This window comes from Lynx rufus, unplaced genomic scaffold, assembly GCF_022079265.1.
Source record: "Lynx rufus isolate CCGP_SWC_20201006 ecotype Redwood Valley unplaced genomic scaffold, mLynRuf1.p SCAF_27, whole genome shotgun sequence".
Lineage (NCBI taxonomy): Eukaryota > Metazoa > Chordata > Mammalia > Carnivora > Felidae > Lynx > Lynx rufus.
In genome coordinates, this window is record NW_025814842.1 from 8,801,824 (window position 1) to 8,825,023 (window position 23,200).

Below are 23,200 nucleotides of genomic sequence, written 5' to 3' on the forward strand. Positions count from 1 at the left end.
AAAGAGAACCGGGGGGAAAAAAACAGAAAAGAAAGAAAAAGGAAAAATAGAGAAAAAGAAATAAATAAAATAAAGTGAACCGAGGCTAATGCTTTAAAGAAGCAGTAGTTACTCATAAGAGCCAGAATGAGGTTTCAACAATATTCCTGTTTTCATCTACTTTCAAACATGATTACAGAGCAGTCTTGTTTATGCCTTGTGTGAGGTCGGTGTTCTGGGAAATTGTTTACGTCCAACAGGAGGACATCAAGGTCTAGCTGTAAGTGCCAAGCCAGCTCCCAGACGGGAAGGGCCCTTTTCTCTTTCTCATAAGATTGTCATAAATGGGAGAGTGGACCATCCCCGAGGAACGGCCAGGACAAAGGCCCGGGGGCAGGAGGGGATGCTGAGAGCCATTAGCAGGGCTCCCGGCAGCGCCACGACGCGTACGCGGACTGGAGAGGGCGACTGGGGTCGCACCCTCCGGCGTGCAAGGCCACCTCTCCCATAGGAACTTGGGCTCTCGGCTGCCTTGATTTGTACAAACACAGGAAACGAAAGCAAACAGCTTTGATCAAGACAACCTACTCGGCCACGAGCTCATGAATATTCAGCAGGATGCTTCCGGCTTGCGACTCCGCCCCAGCCCCGCCCTGCGAGAAGACTGCGCTTGCCCCGCTTGCGCGCGGCTCTGTCGTCATAAGTACGCGCCGCCACCGCCGCCGCTCGCCGTGGGGAACTGGAAAGCTGTCATGGCGAGTTCGGCTGCTTCCTCGGTGCGACCGCCGAGGCCCAAGAAAGAGCCACAAGCGCTCGTCATCCCCAAGAATGCGGCAGAAGAGCAGAAGCTCAAGCTGGAGCGGCTCATGAAGAACCCGGTGAGACGAAGCACTGGTTCCACTCCTCCTCCGAGTCCCCTTCCGTTACGGCGCTGCTGGGGACCGGCGGGCCCACCTCTCCCACCTCCAGACTTAGGAACTGAGTACCCGAACCCCAGGGCCAGCCCTTAGGAAGGAGCAGGCTACCTCGCAGACCTTGAGCTTCTTCTGTCCTTGTGTTGGAGCCCAGCCCGGATGAGGGTGCTTTTAGACACTTCGAGTTTAACTTTATGTGAACAGAAGCGTTGACTGGAACGATAGCATTCATGGGTTAGCACAAGGGTTTATTAACTTCTAAACAGCACTGATTGTTAGAAAGACTTTAGCTGAGCCACCCGGAGCAAATCACTCCCTCAGTCATAAAAATAATTGGGTGAGGTCTCTTACACCTTTGGCTAGAAAGGGTTGACTCCGCATGTAGTAGAGTTACGGTTAGAAGTTTCCAGCCATAAATGGTGAGTTACGTTTCTGAGTTTTGTTTTGGAAAGTTAAGTGTAGCCCTGGCGAGGCCACGGGCTGTGGTAGATCTACCCCAAGATGTATGGGATGAAGTAAATCTAAGGCAGCGAAGAAAATCGGCTTTAGGTCCAAGGAGCAAAAGCAGCCTTTCTTCACCAATCCAGTTTAAATGCTTTGGTTTTAAGAGATGTGATTGTCATCAGGTTTGTGCTTAAAAACGCTATTGTATTTAAATGTTGCAGGACAAAGCAGTTCCGATTCCAGAAAAAATGAGTGAATGGGCACCCCGGCCTCCCCCAGAATTTGTTCGAGATGTAATGGGTAATGTCGTGTGTGTGTGTGTGTGTGTGTGTGTGTGTAAATATAGTTTTTGAAGCGTAGATCTAAAAATCCTGCAGTTAACATTTAATTAAATCTATAATAGGAAAAAAAAGTTCACTGTTTCGGTAACTTTGTACTTACAGCAAAGGGGTATTGTTGCTTACAGTTTGGCATTACAGAATTTTCTTCTGTATTTTAAAAAAAAATTTAAATTAAAAAAAAAAAGTTTATTTATTTTGAGAAACAGCGCAAGCGGTATGAGGCACAGAGGGAGAGAGAGAAATTCCTAAGCAGGCTCTGTGCTCAAACCTAGGAACTGTGAGATCCAAGACTGAACTGAAATCAGGGTCAGGTGCTCAAGCCACCCAGGAATCCCTTCTGCATTGTTTAAATAACATATTTTTTAAAATCTAACTGGAAATAGCTTTATTATTTTGGGTGGTTGTAAGTTAACATACTGATTATAAAGAGAACTAAGTAACAGAGGTCTGAAAAATTTTGAACCCCCATAATTCCATCATTCGCCTTGTAGCATGCTGCTACAGCCTTCTAAACTCCCCTTGTCAAAATCACTCGTGTGTAAGAAAAAGTGATTTTTATTTTATTTTTTTTTTAATTTTTTTTAACGTTTTTATTTTTTTATTTATTTTTGAGACAGAGAGAGACAGAGCGTGAACAGGGGAGGGGCAGAGAGAGAGGGAGATACAGAATCCGACACAGGCTCCAGGCTCCGAGCAGCCAGCACAGAGCCCTACGCGGGGCTCGAACTCACGGACCGTGGGACCGTGAGATCATGACCTGAGTCAAAGTCGGATGCCCAACCGACCGAGCCACCCAGGCTCGCCCCGGAAAAATTATTTTTAAAAATGTGGCCATTCTACACATACTATTTAGTAACCTACCTTTTTCCTTTAATATACATGGACATCTTTTCAGCTCAGTAGAAATTTAGCGTGTCAAGTGTGAAGTCATCTGGCAGGGGAGGGAAAGGTCTTAAGCGATCTTCTAGGTTCCTGGTCACTTAACTGCAGACTGTTTCTCCTCTTACTACTGTGTTAGGGTGGAATTTTTAGTGACTTCCCCTTCAACATTCATGCAACAATTCTTTAATGATGCCGACACTATGCAAGTCACTGCTAGATTCTGGAGTTCAGTGGGGCATGGTCCTTTCCATTACTTCCAGTTTGTTTTTTTGGTCCTTTTTGATCAAGGGTCACCCGTGTCGGTAACTGGATTTCATTAAGAACTCTGGACTCTCCTGGCTATAGGTTCCAGCGCTGGGGCTGGCAGTGGAGAGTTCCACGTGTACAGGCATCTACGCCGGAGAGAGTACCAGCGACAGGACTACATGGATGCCATGGCTGAGAAGGTCAGTGAGTGACAAGGTTGGCTGAGCCCTTGGGTTTGGACAATGTACACTTGGGACTTTTAGGAAAAAGCTGCTGCTGCTGTTTTTGGCTTTTTTTTTTTTTTTTTTTTTTTTTTTTTAAAGAAAGAGAGAGTCCCAAGCAGGCTCTTGCAACACAGAGCCTGATGTGGGACTCGATCTCAGGAACCATGAGGTCGTGACCTAAGCTGAAATTAAGAGTTGGGCGCTTAACGGAGCCACCCAGGCTCCCCAGGAAGAGGCATTTAAAGAAGAGAAGATACACCTGGTGTGAAGGCTGCCTTCTTAAGTCAGCATGGGAAACAGACGTCAAGTAAATCCAGGTTAGTCCTAGGTCAGATTCAGCACATCAAGATGCTCCCGCTGGGAGATGTATGAGAGAAGGGAGACTTCCAGTTGGGCAGAAAGGACAGCAGAGACCTCTCTCCCTTCCAGGCCATTTGCCGTGAAATGGAATAGAAAGCAAGATGTCCCGCATCACTTGAGTTATTTCTAATTCTGTTGTTCTCTTTTTGGCTGAATGCCTATAATTCCAGTCAGCTATGTGTTTAGTGTGGATAGTGTGTGTGCGTGTGTCTACTTTGAGTTGTCTAGCGTAGAGACTGGCATTTCTTCATGATAGGTGTCAAATAAGAATTGGGAATGGCTTTAGAAATTGAGGGGCACCTGGGTGGCTCAGGTGGTTAAGGATCTGACTTTGGCTCAGGTCATGATCTCATGGTTCGTGGGTTCCAGCCCCGTGTCAGGCTCTGTGCTGACAACTCAGAGCCTGGAGCCTGCTTCAGATTCTGTGTCTCCCTCTTTCTGTGCCCCTCCCCCACTCATGCTTTGTGTCTGTCTCTTTTTCAAAAATAAAATCAGAAATTGTATCATAAGGGATGCCTGGGTGGCCCGGTCCGTTGAGTGTCCGACCTTGGCTCGGGTCATGATCTCACAATTAATGAGTTCGAGCCCCACGTCTGGTTCTGTGCTGACATCTCAGAGCCTGGAGCCTGCTTCGGATTCTGTGTCTCCCTCTCTCTCTCCCTCCCCCGCTCATGCTCTGTCTCAAAAGTAAATAAACATTAAAAAAATTTTTTTTAAAGAACTATTAAGGTTTTTATTACCTGACTGGAAGGGCCAGAAACCTCTTTTTTATTGCTCTTAAAAAATGCTCTTTGGACATTTCGCTTATTTTATTTATTTTTCAGAGAGAGTTTTGGAGTTATTTTATCCACACAATTTATCCAAAAATTGTGTTGGATTTTTTTTTTTTTTACTAGAATTGAGTTGAATCTGTCACTTAAATTGAATGAGAATGGATGTTATAGTGTTTAGTTATCCCCTCTAGAAACTTTTATCTTTTTTTGTTTAAAAATTTTTGTGTCTCTCAATGATGACTTATGGAGATTTGATACTTATCTCACTATATTTGTTCATAGATTTTAAGTTTTGGTGGGGCTTGTTTTTAAGTAGGCTCCATGCCCAACGTGGGGCTCAAACTCATGACTCTGAGATCAAGAGTTGCATGCTCTACTGACTGAGCCAGCCAGGTGCCCCAAAGATTTTAAATTGTTGTTGTTGTTTTTTTTAAAGTTTGTTTATTTATTTTGAGAGAGAGTGCAAGTTGGGGAGGGACAGAGAGAGAGAATGAATCCCAAGCAGGCTCCACACTGTCAGTTCAGAGCTTGGTGCAGGGCTCGAACCCATGAACTGTGAGGTCATGACCTGAGCTGAAGGCGGACACTTAACCGACTGAGCCACCCAGCCGCCCCCAAGATTTTAAGGGTTTTTTTATTGCAGTGGTGCTAGGTGCTCCTTTATATTTTATTCTTGACTATTAGTAAAAATCAGAAAAAATCCTGATGTTTTAGGGTTCTTCTATTTTCCAACCTGGCAATTAATAAAAACCAAATATTATTTGGCAAATTCTTTGTGATTCCCACATTTGGTTTCTCCTTTTTAAATTTTTTAATTTTTTTATTTAAAAAATTTTGTTTTAATGTTTTTATTTTTGAGAGAGAGAGCATGAGTGGGGTAGGGGCAGAGACACTCCCTCCCTCCCTCCCTCCCTCCTTCCCTCCCTCACTCCAAAGCAGGCTGTAGGCTCTGAGCTGTCAGCACAGAGCCCGACACAGGGCTTGAGCTCGTGAACCGTGAGATCATGACCCGAGCTGAAGTCAGACACCCAACTGACTGAGCCACCCAGGCGCCCCTGATTTCTCCTTTTAACATGTATGAGAGATTACCTCTCATTCTTAATCTTACACCATGCAATGTAGGACCTTTTCCTCACTCTGACTATGGTGCCTATTTTTTCATGGAATCCGTTTGTGTATTTTAGAGATTCACATGCTTTTTTTTTTTTCAACTTTTTTTTTTTTTTTTTTTTTTTTTTTTATTTTTGGGACAGAGAGAGACAGAGCATGAACGGGGGAGGGGAAGAGAGAGAGGGAGACACAGAATCGGAAACAGGCTCCAGGCTCTGAGCCATCAGCCCAGAGCCTGATGCGGGGCTCGAACTCACGGACCGCGAGATTGTGACCTGGCTGAAGTCGGACGCTTAACCGACTGCGCCACCCAGGCGCCCCTAGATTCACATGCTTTAAAATGATATGTATTTGTATTGTGAAGTCACCACCTTGAGATCAAGACCTAAGCTGAGATAGAGTCAGACAGTTAACTGACTGAGCCACCCAGGTATCCCTTATTTGCTTTTTATAAAGGAGGAAACCACTTTGGGCAACAGTGTGTGATTTTCCAATAATTTCCTTAAAAAAAAATTAACTCACTGTAGAACTTCTTCCTATATAAAGGAAATAAAATGCTTTAAAATTTTAAAATAATCATTCACAAGGGGTACCTGGGTGGCTCGGTTGGTTAAGCGTCCAACTTCAATGCAGGTCATGATCTCACAGTTTGTGAGTTCTAGCCCTGCATTAGGATCTGCGCTGACAGCTCAGAGTCAGGAGCCTGTTTCAGACTCTGTGTCTCCCTCTGTCTCTGCCTGTCCCCAGCTCATGCTCTGTCTCTCAAAAACAAACAAACATTAAAATAATCATTCACAAAAATAGAATACTACTTAGCAATAAAAAGGAATAAACTACTGATATATACAACAGTGTGGATGATTCTTAAAACATATGCTGAGTGATGGGGCGCCTGGGTGGCGCAGTCGGTTAAGCGTCCAACTTCAGCCAGGTCACGATCTCGCGGTCCGTGAGTTCGAGCCCCGCGTCAGGCTCTGGGCTGATGGCTCAGAGCCTGGAGCCTGTTTCCGATTCTGTGTCTCCCTCTCTCTCTGCCCCTCCCCCGTTCATGCTCTGTCTCTCTCTGTCCCAAAAATAAATAAAAAGCGTTGAAAAAATAAAAATAAAAAAAAAAAATATGCTGAGTGAAAGAAGCCTTGCATAAAAGAGACCACACTGTAAAATTCCATTTATATGAAGTTCTACAAGAGGGAAAACTAATGTATGTAAAAAAAAAAAAATCAGGGGCTCCTGGGTGACTTAGTTGGTTAAGTGTCCGACTCTTGATTTTCACTCAGGTCGTGGTCTCAACGGTTCGTGGGTTCAAGCCCCGCACCTGACTCTATGCTAACAGCAGAGGCTGCTTGGGATTCTCTCGAGCTCTCTCTTGAGTTCTCTCACTCTGTCAAAATAAACATTTTAAAAAAAATCAGAATAGTTGTTTCTGAGAGTTGGATAGGAAGAGGTACGAGGGAACTTTCTGGTGTGATTACATTGTACACTTTAGATTTGATCATTTTCTTGTATGTATTACCTTAAGTGGAAAAAAACAGAAAAACCGTTAACAAATATTAAACTCTAGTTGATGATATGCATGCTTAAATCTTTAGAGGTGAAATGTCCTGGTGTCTGCAACTTACTTTGAAATGTGTTAAAAAGAAATAAGATGGATTGATGGAAGGATAGAGGGATAGATAGGTGGACAGGTGTGTGCTAAAGCAAGTAGCAAAATGTCCACTGTAGGATCTTGGTGGTGGGTATACGGACTGTATGATTCCTTCAACTTTTCTATGTTGGAAATTTTCCAACATAAAATACCAGGGAAATTATTAAAGGGATAGATATGATACAGAAGAAAATATGTAAAAATTTACTGGAATGGCCAAAAATTGAGTTTGAAAAATACCTTTATGATTTTGTAACAGAAGGGAATCTTTGCCGTGGTGGTTTTCACCTGCTGTTTGCTTGTCCTGCGTCTCTCTTGGCCCCCAGCTGTTGGTGGTTCTTCTCCAGCTACTGCCGTCCTCTGGATGTGGCATTCTCAGTTCTAGGGGGGAGTTTCTGGTGGCTGGTCACACCTCTACCTGGTCCCTGTAGTGGGTTTTCCACTACCAAGAATAAATAAAACTCTATGTAGAAACTATCTGAAGCTACTTTTGCTTCATTTTGAAACTACTTTACATATTGAAACTACTTTAGAGGGAAGGAAACAGAGCAGGCTGTTGGCTCAGCTACCATCAGCTAGTCTGGTTTTTATACATTGATTAAAGACCCAGGGAAAATACAGAAAAATGTTTCACAGACCTTGAATCCACACAGACACGCAGGTTCTTATTTCACACGGCGAAAGACAGGCTCTGAGGTTAGAAGAAACAAAGAGGCAAGGGTGTCCTCACCTTTCACGGTGACTAACAGGGCGTCGCCACTGAAAGAGCTCGTGGTGCCGCTCGTGGTGAGCTCAAGTCCTGCCAAGCCCGGCGGGGCTCCGGTGGGTCACTTGTTGGCTGCAGCTGCTCCGGCAGCAGAGTGAGTTTACGGTCCAGCTGTGAACAGACCACATGCTTTTCCTTTTAAGTCGTTTGCTTTCTGGTGCTCTAATCGGAACTGAGTTCCTTGAAAGGAGACCCTTCTCTCTTTTTTTTCTTATTTACTTATTTATTATTTTTTACTTTCTATTTTAGAGTGTGAGTGGGGGAGAGGGCCCAGTGGGGGGAGAGGGAGAGAATCTTAAGCAGGCTTCGTGCTCAGCGCGGAGCCCAACTCGGGGCTCCATCCCACAACCCTGGGCCTAAATCAAGAGTCAGACGCTCGACTGACTAAGCCACCCAGGTACCCTGTTTTATTTATTTTATTTTTTTTAGTGATCTCTGTACCCAGCGGGGGGCTGGAACTCACCACCCCGAGATCAAGAGTTGCACGTTCTTTGGACTGAGCCAGCCAGGCGTCCTGACTCCTCTTATTTCATGATCTCTGCTCTCAGAGAGTTTCTGCGTCACTCTAAGCAGAGCCACACAGCCCTGGCAGTGCAGGCCAGCAGAGGGGTTGAAGCCACCTTGTCCTCTGCTGGCCCCTTATTTACTCTGTTGACCTTTAAGGCTTTGACTAGAAGAAAGAGATGGCATTTTATTATTTTTTTTAATTTAATTTTATTTTTTGAGAGGGAGAGAGACGGCGCAAGTGGGGGAGGGGCAGAGAGAGCGAGACAGAGACTCCGAAGCAGGCCTCCAGGCTCCGAGCTGTCAGCACAGAACCCGATGCGGGGCTCGAACTCACGAACTGTGAGATCATGACCTGCACCAAAGTTGGACGCTTAACCGACTGAGCCACCTACGCGCCTCAGAGATGGCATTTTAGATCATTGTATCTTTGTGGTTTACAAGTGCTTTCTAGTAGGTTATCGTATGTTATCCTTTCTAAAGGCTCTGGGAGAGAGGAATTGGTCTTTTCCCCATTTTATAGGTGAGAAAACAAAGGCTCAGAGACAGGGAGCTGCTAGGAAGGGATAATACAAGGGTTGGCTTCGTATGGACGTGTGTACACTCACGTATTCCTGTGTGACACATGTATGTGCTTAGTAGCAGTGATGGCACTGGGTGTTGTCTTGCTGTGGAATCGGTCACCTGATGACTGTCATCATTAGGACTTGAAAATCCCATGGTTCCACCTCTCTGGCTGTTCCATCTGGTGAGCCCAGGTCACCGTAAGGAAAAAATGTGCTCCTGTGTGTCTCCTCTACTCTCAGTTCTCTGCTCCTCTTCTGACACTTCTGGTCACCAAGTATGTGGGGATTTCTCTCACACCAAGCAATTCTGTGACGCTAGCTGAGCATCCTACAGTGTAACTCAATCCTGATGCCATCCACCAGGCAAGAATGTCCAATGCCACATGTTCAACGGGCTCAGTCCCATGAGACTGCCTCCCCACCCCCAACCACCTCAAAGGCCAGTCCCAGGCCCAGGTGTTGTCCCCTGTCCTTCTGACCGACTGGCTGTGGATTAGAGGTCCCCCACCACTCCCTCCTCAGGTTCAATTAAGTTGCTCAGAGGGACTCACAGAACTCAGGAGAAGCCAGGTGGAAGAAAGGGGCACAGAGCTTCTGTCCCCTCCCAGCCCCTCCACATGTTCACCAACTCGGAAACCATCTGAACCCCATCTTTTTGGGGTTTTGGAGGCATTACTACTAAGGCACAATTGATAACTCATTGGCATTTGGCAGTTAGTTCAGCCTGCAGCTCCTCTTCCTCCCTGGAGCACAGGAGGTGGGGCTGAAAGTTACCCTGGTGACCAGCCCTCCTCCTTAAGGGCTTTCCAGAACTCACTCGTTAACTTAAACTCCTGTGGTTGAAAAGGGGCTTGTTATAAAAAAAAAAGACACCATTTCACCTTTCTCTTGGGAGCTGTTTCAGAAACTGGGAACATAATTAAGTATTATAATAAAAGGTGCCCCTGTGGCTCTTGAATAGGAAATTTATAGGAGCTTTTGGAACCACGTTCCAGAAGTAATGGATGAAGACCAAATACAATTGACTATTAGCAGGTGATTAGGGGCACCAACCCCTCCACTATGCAGTAAAATCTGTATATAACTTTTGACTTTCCTAAAACTCTAATAGCCTTAACTATTGACCCAAAGCCTGATAATGTAGTCAGTTAACATATATTTGGTTACGTGTATTATATACTGTATTCTTATAATAAAGTAAGCTAGAGAAAAGAATGTTAAATAATAAATAAGCTAGAGAAAAGAATGTTTCTCTTCCCGAGGAAGAGAAAATACAGTACTGGACTGTATTTATCGAAAAAATCTGCATGTAGGTGGACCCGCACAGTTCAAACCTGTGTTGTTCAAAGGTCAGCTGTATACGTTTCTTACTATAAATCACAATGTCACACTAGCCAAGGCCCTGGCTACGTAGCCGGTAATTCTTCCTCTGCCTTCAGGGAATACACAGTGTGCACCTTCTCATGCTCTCGTATTTTGTGTATGACTGCCACCCTACGGAACAAAGTAACTTTCGCCATCGGAGAGCCAGATACTGGGGGCATCCTCTTAATGGTTACAGTGGCCCCAGAGACCCGGATGTGCCTATGGCACCCCCAGTGGTGTGACTTCCAGAGCTCCCGTACCCAGCCCAGAGTGTGTCTAAATGATGTGTTTTTTCACAGCAAAAATTGGATGCAGAGTTTCAGAAGAGACTGGAGAGAAATAAAATTGCTGCAGAAGAGCAGACAGCAAAGCGCCGAAAAAAGCGGTAAGGGCTTTGTGGCTTCTCATAACCGATGAAACTTAAAGGCAGAAACGTGAGAGCTGGGGAATGAGTCGTCCTTGCGGTCAGAAGTTCACCTTATGACCTGTCAAGGTCTTAGGTGTTACCCAGTAGAGGAATGGCCTTTCTTCCAATAACCGAGAAGAGATTAAGTCACTACCACTACATCCCCCTTCCCCCGTACAGATTCTCCATAGCTCAGGTCAGCACTTTGGTGCTCACATGGATTTCTGGGTCTCCTTCCCTTCTGTATTTTAACACCAAGTTTAACAATATGCTGTGAGTAAGGTTCCCTTAGCTTGTTCCTTAAAGTAGGGTGTGTGACCTCCCTCAGTGACATCATGTGAGCGTGTAGACTGCATGTGTGTGTGTTTTAATAAATACTCCCTCGACCTTTAAAGAGCTGAGCAGGATTCTGAAAACAGTCCTTAATTCTTATTTATTCATTTACTTACTTATTTAATTTTATTTATTTATTTTGAGAGAGAGAGAGCACGAGCAGGGTAGGGGCAGAAAGAGAAGGGGTGAGAGAATCCCAAGCAGACTCCACACTGTCAGTACAGAGCCCAACGTGGGGCTCGAACTCACTAACCATGAGATCATGACCTGTGCCAAAATCAAGAGTCAGACGCTTGACCAGCTGAGCCACGCAGGGGCTCCTGAACGGTCCTTAATTCTTAGTCTGTTTCTGGCAATCTGTTCGTGTATTGGGATAGTTCTTTTTCATTTGCTTTCCAATAGGCATAGTAAAGGTAGTTAAAGAGCACATCTGTATGCTACAACTTGATTACATCTTTTTTTCTGTTTTGTATTTTTTCTTTTATCATGTTCCAGTTTCTGCATGTAGAATTAAATAAGAAACAAAACCTGTAAAGCTGTAACATTTCACATGGAAATGCTGCCCAGCCTTCACCAGCTTCGGAAATCTGACCTTTGCTGATGGCTGTAATGAAGTGTCACCTAAAAAAATAAATAAAAATAAATAAATAAAAACAGTCCCTAAACATCTTGGAATGAAAAATCTCTCCAATATTTCTGAGATTGTTTTAATCACCTCAAGACTCTGAAAGGTTGTTTCATTTTGATTCAAGAAGAAAACAGCTTGATAATGTTGATGGTGTTGGAGTAGCAGAATCATGAGAAAGTATTTCTTCCATTTCATTATTGTAGTGTTTGTGTAATTATAAGGTCTTTAAACATTCCATAAGTAGTTGTTTGTTTTCTAAAATATATAGTAAGGTAGTGGGGGAATTAATAGATTTATTTTATATTTGTAGCCAGAAGTTAAAAGAGAAGAAATTATTGGCAAAGAAGATGAAACTTGAACAGAAGAAACAAAAAGAAGGTGAGTGGTACCTGCTTTTCTTGGTTGGGATCTTTCTCACCTATCAGGAGTGAGATTTAGAGTTTGGAGCTGGTTGGCTGGCCACTGAAGACACGAGGACTTATTTCCATGAGTTAGGACGCATTTAATTGCAAGTGTCAGAATGTTAACTGGTGTAAGCAAAAAGAAAGATGCTGACTGGCATTAAGTCAGGACAGACCTCCCTTCAGGGATGGCTAGTAAATGAGCTCAGTGATGTTACTGGCCTTCTTTGTCTCCCTCTGTCCCCTGGCTCCTTGTCCTCAGGCAGGTGCTTGTCCTCCCTGTGGTTGTGAGGTACCCGGGGCTGCACCATGCCTCATTCTTGTCCAGTAGGAAAGACTGAGGGGATGTCCCTCGCAAAAGTGCTTTTGTGTTTTTTTGGCCCTGATGGAGTCACTTGGCAAGTCAGTTAAGAATGCTGTGGGTTATAAAAAAAAAAAAAAAACCAGAAAACTAGCAGTAGTTAAAGAAGAGTTCATTTCTCTCACTTAATAAGAAATCTGGTGGTAGGTGGCAGCCTCTTGTGGTTCAGCAGCTCAGGAGTGGCAGGCCCAGTATGCCCTGCACTTCTCTTGGCCTTTACTTTGTGGGTGTGAGATGGCTGCTGTGGCTCCTCGCATCATACCTGTGTCCAAAGGGGAGAGAAGTGCAGGGGATGCTGGTATTTTAACAGAAGAGCAGAAGATCCCCCAGAAGTGCCCAACAGATGGCATTTTATATTTCACTGGTCACTTTGCCATCCCTTGCTGCTATTAGGCTAGACGAATAGAAAACCGAACTGTTGTGACCGTGTTTCACCTGTCATGATTTATCCCTGGGAGCCGGGTACATTGCCACCCTGGACTGGGATGAGATTTTGTTAACGAGGAGGAATAGGGGTGAGTCACGTGTCAGTGTCCCACAGTGCTACCAGTCCTGTCCACCTCTGAGCACTCCACATGGCCAGAGGTGCCAGCCGCTCCCCTGAGAGCCCCTGAGCTGAGAACCCGGGAAAGAGGGGCCTCAGATGGAAAGGACCAAAGATGCTAAGAGACCAAAAAACGACAAGTGCATACACATTACTGAATTGGTGGTTGTTCCCTGATTGACTAGGCATGGTTCCTGGTTAGACGGTTGTGAGTTTTGGTCTTAAGATAAAGTCAGACTTTCACTGACACACTAAATATGATTGGTCCCTTCCAGGATCAGTTTCCTTATGGTTTGTAAATGTACTGCGTGACACCCTCTGTATGGTATAGTCTTAGACTCTTCCTCCCCATTTCTTAGAATCATTTCTTTTATAACACTGAAATATGATTGCTAGGACCTCATCCCTGAAAGAAACCACCTCATTACTTTCCCAGCCCTCTTCCTCCCCACACACACAGGAACATCCAGTACTGATCCAAGGGCTGGAGGATTGGGCACAGGAGCCAATCTCATGGTTTTTGGTTTTTTGTTTTATTTATTTTAGAGGGAGCGAGCGCATGTGTGAGTAGGGGAGAGAAAGAAGGAGAGAGAATCCCAAACAGGCGTCACACTCAGTGCAAAGCCTGATGCAGGGCTCGATCCCATGACCCTGGGATCATGACCTGAGCCAAAATCAAGAGTCGGACACTGAACCGACTGAGCCACCCAGGCGCCCCGAGCCAGTCTCATGTTATATTGAAGGAGGTATTGTAACTTGGACCCATGACATCAGGATATAGAAAGGTCCTTGGCTCTAGGTGATTTATTTTTTGTGTTGTCATTGCTATTATTTAGTGTTTAGTGAATTTCCTGAGCTAATTTTGTAAAGCCTGCATTCTTTATCGAGTCTGCTTTGTTAGCTTAGTGGTCAGCTGAAGAGTAGAGATTTCTTTGAACTTCCAAGTCTCACAGCCTTTGCCAAGGGGCTCTATGTATCTGTAGGAACATGCCTTCAACGTGTTGGCAGGCGGTTCACAATTTGCTTTAGCCTTCATGCCCTCCTTGCACAGAGCTTCAAGGTCAGCCAGAGGTGAGATTAGGACCATCACTTGTCTTTCTTAGACATGTACACAGCTCTGCATGTGGCTGTCTAAAGTCCCAACTTTTCCTCAGGTTTTGATGGATTTCTTGATTGCTCCAGCTGTTAATACCTTAGGCAGCTGCAATGTTAAACAGTTGCCACTGGTTGTTTTTGACGACCACCCTTGAGAAAGGGCTATTTGCCCTAAGGTTGAATGAAGATAAGCCTTGGGAGTGGAAGTTTCTGGGGAGCAGCTAGACAGCTCACGTAGGGACAGTGCTCTGAGTATGGAACTTCTGAGGACCTTCCAACAGTTTACTTCCTCCAGTGGCTGCCAGGCGGTTGGCTTCCACAACTGCTGTGGTGATGAGGGCTACCTTGGATATGGTGAGAGAGAGACGTTAGAATGCCACAGAACTTGCTGTACTTACCAAGGTTCAGCCATTTTTCTTGAACAATCCGAGGAGCGTTTCCAGAGTTCTGAAAAAGTTGGTTTTGACAATTGTTGATGTTCTTAATTATTTTTATGGAGGAGCAGATTTTTAGAGATCCTTACTCTGCCATTCTGAAAGTGCTTCCATCCCTTTAGACTTTACCCTGCCTATATTGGAAATGTTTCTTGGGGGCACCTGGGTGGCTCGGTCACTTGGGTGTCTGACACTTGGGTGTCTGACACGTGTCTGACACAACCAGCTCAGGTCGTGATCTCACAGTTTGTGGGTTCGTGCCCTGTGTCAGGCTCTGCGCTGGCAGCTCAGAGCCTGGAGACTGCTTCAGATTCTATGTCTCCCTTTCTCTCTCCGCCCGTCCCCTGTTTGTGCGCGTGCCTCTGTCTCTCTCAAAAATAAACATTTAAAAATAAAATGCACTAATAAACTTAAAAAATTTTTTCTTCTGAATAAATATGTTTCATGTAGATATCAGATGTTTGAGTCATGGGTTTTTTCCCCCCCATTCTTAGAGTCTCTACCTTTTTATATTGGTATGTTTGGATTTTAGGGCTACCATTTTATTTGGGGGTTTTTCTGTTGTTCCTTCTGTATTTCTCTGTTTCTTTTTCTCTGTCTTTTGTATTATTTGAACATTTTTGTATCTCACTTTAATGTATTGTGTTTTTAACTATATCCCTCTTTCTAGCTTTTTAGTTGTTCCTCTGCAGCTTGCTATATATGTACTCCTTTCACAGTCTACTTAGAATCGGTATTTAAGTGGAATGTAGGAACTTGTCACCATATAGGTCTCTTGACCTTTTATGTTGTGGTTGTCTTATGTATTACATCTACATACATTGAAAACCCTAGTGGATAATGTTATTTTTGTTTTCAATCATCCAGTACATTTTGAAGATCAGGAGGAGAATTGTCTAGAATAATAATAGTAACCAGATAGTTACATTTCTGTTGTTCCTCCTTTGTCCCTGATGTTCCAAGCTTACCTCTGGCATCATTTCCTTTCTGTCTGAAGAACTTCCTTCAGTCATTTGGTTAGAAGAGGTCTGCTGGCTATGAATTTTCTTTGCTTTTCTTCATATGAGGCTGTCTTTATATCACCTTTGTTCCTGAAGGACATTCTCACTAGATATAAAATTTCGGGAGCACCTTGGTGACTCAGTCGGTTAAGTGTCTGACTCTTGATTTTGGCTTAGGTCATGATCTCACTGTTTGTGAGTCCGAGCCCCACATTGGGTCATGATCTCACTGTCTGAGCTCCTCACTGTCATTGTGGAGCCTGCTCTCTCTCTCTCTGCCCCTCCCCTGCCTGCACTCGCTTACTCACTCTCAATCTCTCCCCCTACCCCTCTTTCAAATAGATGAACTTAAAAAAATTTTTGGGTTGGCAGTTTTTTCTTCCAGCACTTTAGAAATACCATGCCACTTTCTGTGGCCTGCATGGTTTCTGATGAAAATTTTATAACTATTGAGATTGTTCTATCATTATTTTTATCTGGCTGCTTTTAATATTTCTGTCTTTAGATGTCAACAGTTTGATTATGATGGGTCTGCACATGGATTTCTTTGGTTTAATCCTGTTTGGATTTCACTGAGCTACTCCAATCTGTAGGCCTGTTTGTCTTTTGTCAAATTTGGAAAAATTTTGGAAGCAAAAAGAATATAAAAAACAGCGAGGGGGACAAAACATGAGAGACTCTTGAATATGGAGAACAAACAGAGGGTACTGGAGGGGTTGTGGGAGGGGGGGATGGACTAAATGGGTAAGGGGCATTAAGGAATCTACCCCTGAAATCATTGTTGCACCATATGCTGCAAACTTGGATGTAAATTAAATTAAAAACAAATTTTTTTTTTGGAAAAATTTTTATTCAATCGTTTTTGTTTCTGGTCTTCCTATTGGATAATTCCTACTGATCTGACTTCAAACTATCTCTTTCTTATGCCATCTATTCTGCTGTTGATCCTTTCCAATGGATTTTTTTTTATCTCCGTTACTGTGTTTTTTCAGAAAAGTCCTGAAATTTCCAGTAGATTCTTCTTTATATGCCTTCTATTTGCTGCAATTTTCTCTCTTTCCATTCATTTCAAGAGTGTTCACTCTTCCCGGAAAGATTTCTAAGCAACTGCTTTAAAGTATTTGGATACTCCAGTATGTAAGTCATCTTAGCATTGGCATTTGTTGATTGTCTTTCCCCGTGCAAGTTGAGATTTTCCTGATTTTTCATATGTCAAGTAACTGTCTACTGTATCCTGGGCATTTTGAATATTCTATCATGAGGCTTTGGTCTTGTTGATACTTATTTTAGCAGGCAGGCAGCCTGGTTCTCGCCAGCCTCCTGTAGGTTGTGGTTGCGGCTCCAGTGTCGGTTGGGTTCTCAGAGCATTTGGTATGATGACTAGGGCCACATCCATACGTGTGCTTGTCAGCGTGAGCCCAGGGATTCGGGAGGTTCTAATCTTTTTCTCCGTGACTGCTCCTGTACTCTCCGGATCCCTAGGACTCTCCTTTTCAGAACTCGAGGCAGAAAGCCGGGGCTTTAGTTACCACTCTGGTTCGTCCTTCCTCCAGTTGCCCCTGCATCCAGGGCGGAGGGGGAAAGCGGCAGGCTTGCCCGGCTATCTTAGGACCCACAGCTCCTCTGATGAGAGAGAAAGGCTCCCCTCTTTTGAAGTGTTTGTGCCAGCAGGCCCCCGTTGCCGCCGCAGTTGCTGTTGCCGCTGTGACTCTGGCGGAATGGCCTGGGAGCTAGGGTGTGAGAGAATGGAGAACAAAGAAGCACAGAATTTCCCTTACTCTGAGCATCGGGAACCCCCTTTCTTACTCCTCAGACTACAAGCGGAGGGTTTCTTGTGTTCTGTCTGCGCCCAGGCTTCACTTCTGCATGTTGAACATCTGAGTCTGGACTGAGGGGTACTGGAGTGGGGAAAAACCCTAGGAATTCAAAACCGTTCCAGTGGCACTTTGTAGGCTGGTCTTTTTCCGCAGTCTGCTTGCTTCTCAAGAGTCCATCATTCTGTCCTGTCACTATATTCAGTGGAGAGAAGGAGTCCGTGTGCTTGCTTTATCTTACCTGGAACCTTCTATTTGTTTTTTGTTTTGTTTTTAATTCAAACACGGACTTTAGCTCTTTTGCATTTTAACTTGGTGCTCTTGGCTCTGTTGATTGAGGTTCCAAAATCCTTTTGAATTCATATCCTGAAATCAGCATGTTGCCTACCATGTCTTTCTGATGTTGTCATAGGCAGATTTGATAAACATAATTCCCTTGTCATTGATAAAAATGTTGAACCAGACTGAGCCTGGATGGGGGCCAGAGCCCTTTAACATCCACAGGAGAGTTCCTCCTTGTAGGCTGGCAGGAACTGGTTTGTTAAAACTCTTAGTGTGGAGTTAATTCTCCCACTAAGAAATCAACCAGACTCCCTCTTCTTTCCTCTTATCAACAGACGTGGCATAAGAAACTAAGTGGTAATATGAGATCATGGAGTGAGTACAGTAGAGGTAAGTTCTAGAGTTAGCTCTCCCTCTGGCTCACCCTGACCTCAAACATCTGGGTTCTCTTATTTGAAATTTCTTTTTTAGCTTATAACTGATAAGCTCTTTCTCGATCTAAAATTCTGTAGTTTGATAACTTTGCCAAATGCCTTGCTGTAATTACTATATTTGGGGGCGTGGGGTGGTCCCTCACCAGTGAGTCTAAAAACTCTTTCAGAACAAGAAACAGGTGTTAGTTTGCACTTAAACTTGAACGAACCTGTATTGGGTCTTTGGAATGGCATATAAACTTTTTAGTAATCGGTTCTATAATTGAAGGGGACCAGTGGCACCATCACAGAGCTGGGGCCTCTTGAGTCCTCCTTTTCTAACCTCTTCTAGACATTTGGTGCACCTGACCATACAGTTTTGTCGCCTTTCTTTAATTTGCCCAAGGCTATGAAGTGTATTTGAGATCTTACAGCAGGCTTTAGTGTTTTCTGGGAGATTTCATCTGGAGCCTCCAGCCTCTTTATAGCAGCCTTGTGCCCTCTCCCTGGGTCTCCGCCTGTCTTAAACTTCAGTTCTATCAAAAAGACAGATGTTTGTCATAATGCCACATCCTGGAGTCACACCACAGTAACACGGTGTTTTCTCAAGCCGAGGGTGTGATCTTCACTCGCTAAGTCATGCAGTTAGTTTTGAGGCTGCAGCTGTCATTTTTCCAGACATCAATAGAACAGACTAGAAATTGTCAGAGTGCATCACACTCTGGTTAAGTATTTGTGAAATTTTCTTTCATATTCTGAAAGAATAGTGTCAGCTATGGGCTGCAGACCAACAAATTTGAAAATCATTGTTCAGATTCATGGGCCCTCCTCTTACGCTTAATTGTGAAGTTAGCACCTGTACGTACTAAACAGTGATCAGTAATAATACATGGTTGTGTGTGCTTGGTACCAGTGAGCAGGATAGAGTGCAGGTCATGAAGACAGTGTGTGTGCCTTTTACTGTGCCTTCTCAGTTTCCTTCCTTATTTTTCATATTGTGAAAGACAAAATAGATCTTCTTGTTGTCTGATTGAAATGAATAGAGGGGCGCCTGGGTGGCGCAGTCGGTTGAGCGTCCGACTTCAGCCAGGTCACGATCTCGCGGTCCGGGAGTTCGAGCCCCGCGTCAGGCTCTGGGCTGATGGCTCAGAGCCTGGAGCCTGTTTCCGATTCTGTGTCTCCCTCTCTCTCTGCCCCTCCCCCGTTCATGCTCTGTCTCTCTCTGTCCCAAAAATAAATAAACGTTGAAAAAAAAAAATTAAAAAAAAAAAAAAGAAATGAATAGAAACTTAATGTGGTGATACCGAGTTGTGCCACAAGGTGGCTTCTGTGCACCGCTGGGTTCTTGATGGGCTTGGACTGAAATCGTTCCAGCTTTTTAGGCCCTTCTAAAAAGCAGCAAGGGACAGCTGGCTACGAGTTCCATTCTGTTGTTCACGAGGAAATCTCCCCGTTTGTTGTCCTTGCCGGTCCAGTAATTCAGTGAAGACACCCTGTAGTGCAGTCTGAACAACACCACGGGATGGCATTAAGCCAATCTGGATTTTTGAAACCTTGAACCCCTGAAACGATGTGTTCTAACACCAATGTTACTTGTCCTGACATAGGCCTCCCTATCAAAGAAACCCAGGGTGGCCTCAGGTGATTTGTTGTTAGGTATGTCAAGAGCAGTTTCTCATCCTCTGTGCTATCCTGCTATCGACATTTTGGGCTGAAGAATTCTTTGCTGGGAGGGGCTATATCCTGTTCACTGTGGGATGTTTAACTCTACCTGCTAGAGGCCAGTAGGACCCACTGTTACCTAGGTTACTGACAATCAAAAAGGTCTCCAGACTGGGGTGCCTGGGTGGCTCAGTCGGTTAAGCATCCAACTCTTGATTTTGGCTCAGGTCATGGTCTCACGGTTTGTGAGTTCAAGCCCCACATCAGGCTCTGCACTGCCGATGCGGAGCCTGCTTGGGATTCTCTGTCTCCCTCTCTCTGTCTGCCTCTCCCCCCACACGCTGTCTCTTGAAAATAAATAAAACTTAAAAAAAAAAAAAAAGGTCTCCAGACATTGCCAGTGGGGAGGGGGGACAAAATTGCCCCGGTCAAGACTCACGTCAACTGGTGTGTTCGGAAGGAACTCAATATATGTTTTGGATTGAACTGTTTGTTTCAGTGCCAAAATTCTTATATGCGCTATGTTGAGAAACTATTCGTATTGTGTCTTTTGAGAATAAAGATAATATATGGTCATTTTAGAAATTTTTGGAATATGCAGACAGTTCATGATCTCAAGGTTTGTGAGCTCGAGACCTGCCACTTGTGCTCACTCACTCACTCTCTCTTTCTCAAAATTAATCAATCAATTGATTAAAAAAAAGAAATCTGGGGGCCTGGGTCGCTTCATCATTGAAGCGTCTGACTCTCAGTTTTGGCTCAGGTCATGGTCTTACAATTTTGTGAATTCCCCCACATCGGGCTCTGTGCTGACAGTGCAGAGCCTGCTTGGGATTCTCTCTCTCTCTCTCTCTCTCTCTCTCTCTCTCTCTCTCTCTCTCTCTTTCTCTCTTTCTTTCTCTGCCCCTCCCCTGCTCACACTGTCTCTGGATTTCAAAATAAATAACTAAAAAAATAAAAATTTTTGGAATATGCAGAAAAGAATAAAGTCAAAACTTTAATCCTAGGGCTCCTGGGTGGCTCAGTTGGTTGAGTCTCCGACTTTGGCTCAGGTCATGATCTTGGGGTTTGAGTTTGAGCCCCGCATCGGGCTCTGTGCTGACAGCTCAGAGCCTGGAGCCTGCTTGGGATTCTGTGTCTCCCTCTCTCTCTGCCCCTCCCCCACTCACACTCTGTCTCTCTTTCAAAAAATCAATAAACATTAAGAAAACACACACACAAAAAAACTTTAATCCTTACTGAAAATAGTGACTTTAACACTGTAATGACATGTTTTTTAATCCCAGTTTTTAAGTGTATATTATATAAATCCATTTATATAAATGCTATATTTATAGTTATTCTAATTTTATCACATAACATTGTCTCATAAATATTTTCCCACATCCTTACAATTCAGTAGTACAAGGAAGGATTTTTTTTTTTTTTCCTAGTCTATTCTTTCATTTGTTCTTTTAAAAAGTTAATACTAGTTTTGGGGCACTGACTGGCTCAGTCAGAAGAGCCTGTGGCTCTTGACCTCGGGGTCATGAGTTCAAGCCCCATGTTAGGTACAGAGATCACAAAGACCAATAAACTTTAAAAAGTTGGGGCACCTGGGTGGCTCAGTCAGTTGAGCATCTGACTTTGGCTCAGGTCATGATCTCATGGTTTGTGGGTTTGAGCCCCGTGTCAGGCTCTGTGCTGACAGCTTGGAAACTGGAGCCTGCTTGGGATTCTGTGTCTCCCTCTCTCTCTGCCCCTCCCCCACTTGTGCTCTGTCTCTCTCTCTCTTTCTCTCTCTCTCAAAAATAAATAAAATATAAAAAAAAAATTAAAAAGCTAAAATTAAAAAAAATTTTAAGTAAAAAATAAAAATAAAAAGTAAAGAAGCAAAAAATAAAAAGTATCCGTTTCAGTTACACTCAGTGGCATTTACTTAGTATTCCTAAAATATGTGAATAAAGTCAGATTCCTGGATTTTAAAATGTTATGTAAACAATAGTATAGCACTAATGGAAACAGCTCAAATGTTATCTAGTAAAGCCTCTTTTCTGTTCTTTTGCTTCAGTCTCTTGCCACATGCACGTGTCGTTTGTATGTAGTTACAGTGTATGAACAGTTTTCTGTTTTGCTTTATTTTATTTAATATGGTGAGAATTTCCAGTCCTTCCTAATTTTTTCAGTGACTGATGACATCCAGCAGTTGACGTGCTATGATACATCTAACCTTTTTCCCTTTTGTTAGGGCAGTAGCTTGATTTGTTTTTTATCTTCTTTAGAAGACACGTTAGCAACTATTATATACCTGTCTCCCTTCCCCCTTTATGGTTTATTTCCTTAAGATACATTTCTAGCAGTGGGAATTACTAGATCATCGAATCTAAAAAGATTCCGTGCCTCTTGAAATACGCTACTTCCCAAAGGAGTAGTTCCAGTTGTTTCTGTCACCTACAGAATGCAGTGGGGTACACTTCTGCCATATCCTTGCCAGTGCTGGCTTTTAAAAAATTGTTCCTCCAGGGGCACCTGGGTGGCTCAGTCAGCTAAGTGTCTGCCTGTTGCTTTTGGCTCAGGTCACGATCTCACGGTTTGTGAGTTCAAGCCTCGCATTGGGCTCTGTGCTGACAGGGCAGAGCCTGCCTGGGATTCTGTCTCTCCTTCTCTCCCTGTCTCTCCCCTGCTTGCTCTGTCTCTCTCAAAATAAATAAATAAACTAAAAAAAAAGTTTTATGTTCCTCCGCATGGATAAGAATGTGACTTCAAACAAAATTCATCTGAGTCAATTTGAGGATCAAATTGGCTTAATTTTAAGCGATTCATGAAACTGACACCATCCCATCTAGCAAGTGGAGAGATGCCCCCAGGAGGTGTTCAAAATGGAAGGTTTTTATTGGAAGGAGGGTCAGGCAAGAAGATACAAGCAAAAGAAAAGAAAGGACTGTTTCAAGCTGGGAAATCTTTGTGGGGAGGGCAAAAGGGAATGGCAGGGTGTTTATCATTCAGATGACCTCTCCCGTGTAGATCTGGAAATTTCAGGTCCACTGTTTAAAAGTCACATTCCTGGCATAGGTTGAAACTGTCATTAAGTCTTGTTTGCTGTCGTTGGGGGGAGGGGCGGCAAATGACTCAATTTTGGGCTTCTTTTTTCTTTTTTAACATTATGTAATACCAGGGGCACCTGGCTGGCTCGGTCGGTAGAGCATGTGACTCTTGATCTCAGAGTCATGAGTTCAAGCCCTGGGGGTAGAGTTTACTTAAAAAAAATTATAACAATGGCTAACGTTTATTGAAAATTTATTATGTACCCCCAGCTGTACGAGCTTTGTGAATACTAACATGACCCTCCCGACGACCCTGAGAGACAGGCACTGTGGTATCCCCAGTTTACAGTTGAGGGACCTTAGGCACCAAACAGTGCTGGCACCCACAGAGCCGGAGGGAGGGAGGGGACAGGGCAGGATTTGACCCCAGGTGATGTGGCTCCACGTTCCATGTTTACCCACGAGGTGACCCTGCTTGAGATCTAGTCAGCAGCTCCCGCGTTCCTGTTCTTCCTTTCCAGCCTCTCCACCAGTTGGGTCTGGCCACTCCCTTCCAGCGGTTCTCTGCCCTCGCCAGGTGTACCCCTCTGTTCTCCACCTCACTTCATGCGCTCTGGGCTCTCTGTTCTTTCCTTTTTCCCGCCCCCTGAATCCCCCTCTGCCCAAAGGGCTTGTAGTCATCCC

General features: G+C 44.1%; 1 protein-coding gene across 2 annotated transcripts in view; it reads left to right on the plus strand.

The window, feature by feature from the left end:
* The first annotated feature begins 691 nt into the window (after nucleotides 1-691).
* The window catches only part of PRKRIP1 (PRKR interacting protein 1), a 33,291-nt gene continuing 10,782 nt past the window's right edge, over nucleotides 692-23,200 (plus strand). Inside the window, exons 1-6 of one of the 2 annotated variants that reach the window (XM_047089426.1) lie at nucleotides 692-857; nucleotides 1,559-1,637; nucleotides 2,906-3,006; nucleotides 10,419-10,504; nucleotides 11,797-11,864; nucleotides 17,754-18,843. In XM_047089426.1, coding sequence (XP_046945382.1) covers nucleotides 732-857; nucleotides 1,559-1,637; nucleotides 2,906-3,006; nucleotides 10,419-10,504; nucleotides 11,797-11,864; nucleotides 17,754-17,764 — 471 coding nt within the window. In that variant the 5' untranslated portion in view covers nucleotides 692-731 and the 3' untranslated portion in view covers nucleotides 17,765-18,843. Of the gene's footprint in view, nucleotides 858-1,558; nucleotides 1,638-2,905; nucleotides 3,007-10,418; nucleotides 10,505-11,796; nucleotides 11,865-17,753; nucleotides 18,844-23,200 lie in introns of those variants that run through there. The other variant, XM_047089425.1, reaches the window with a different exon arrangement.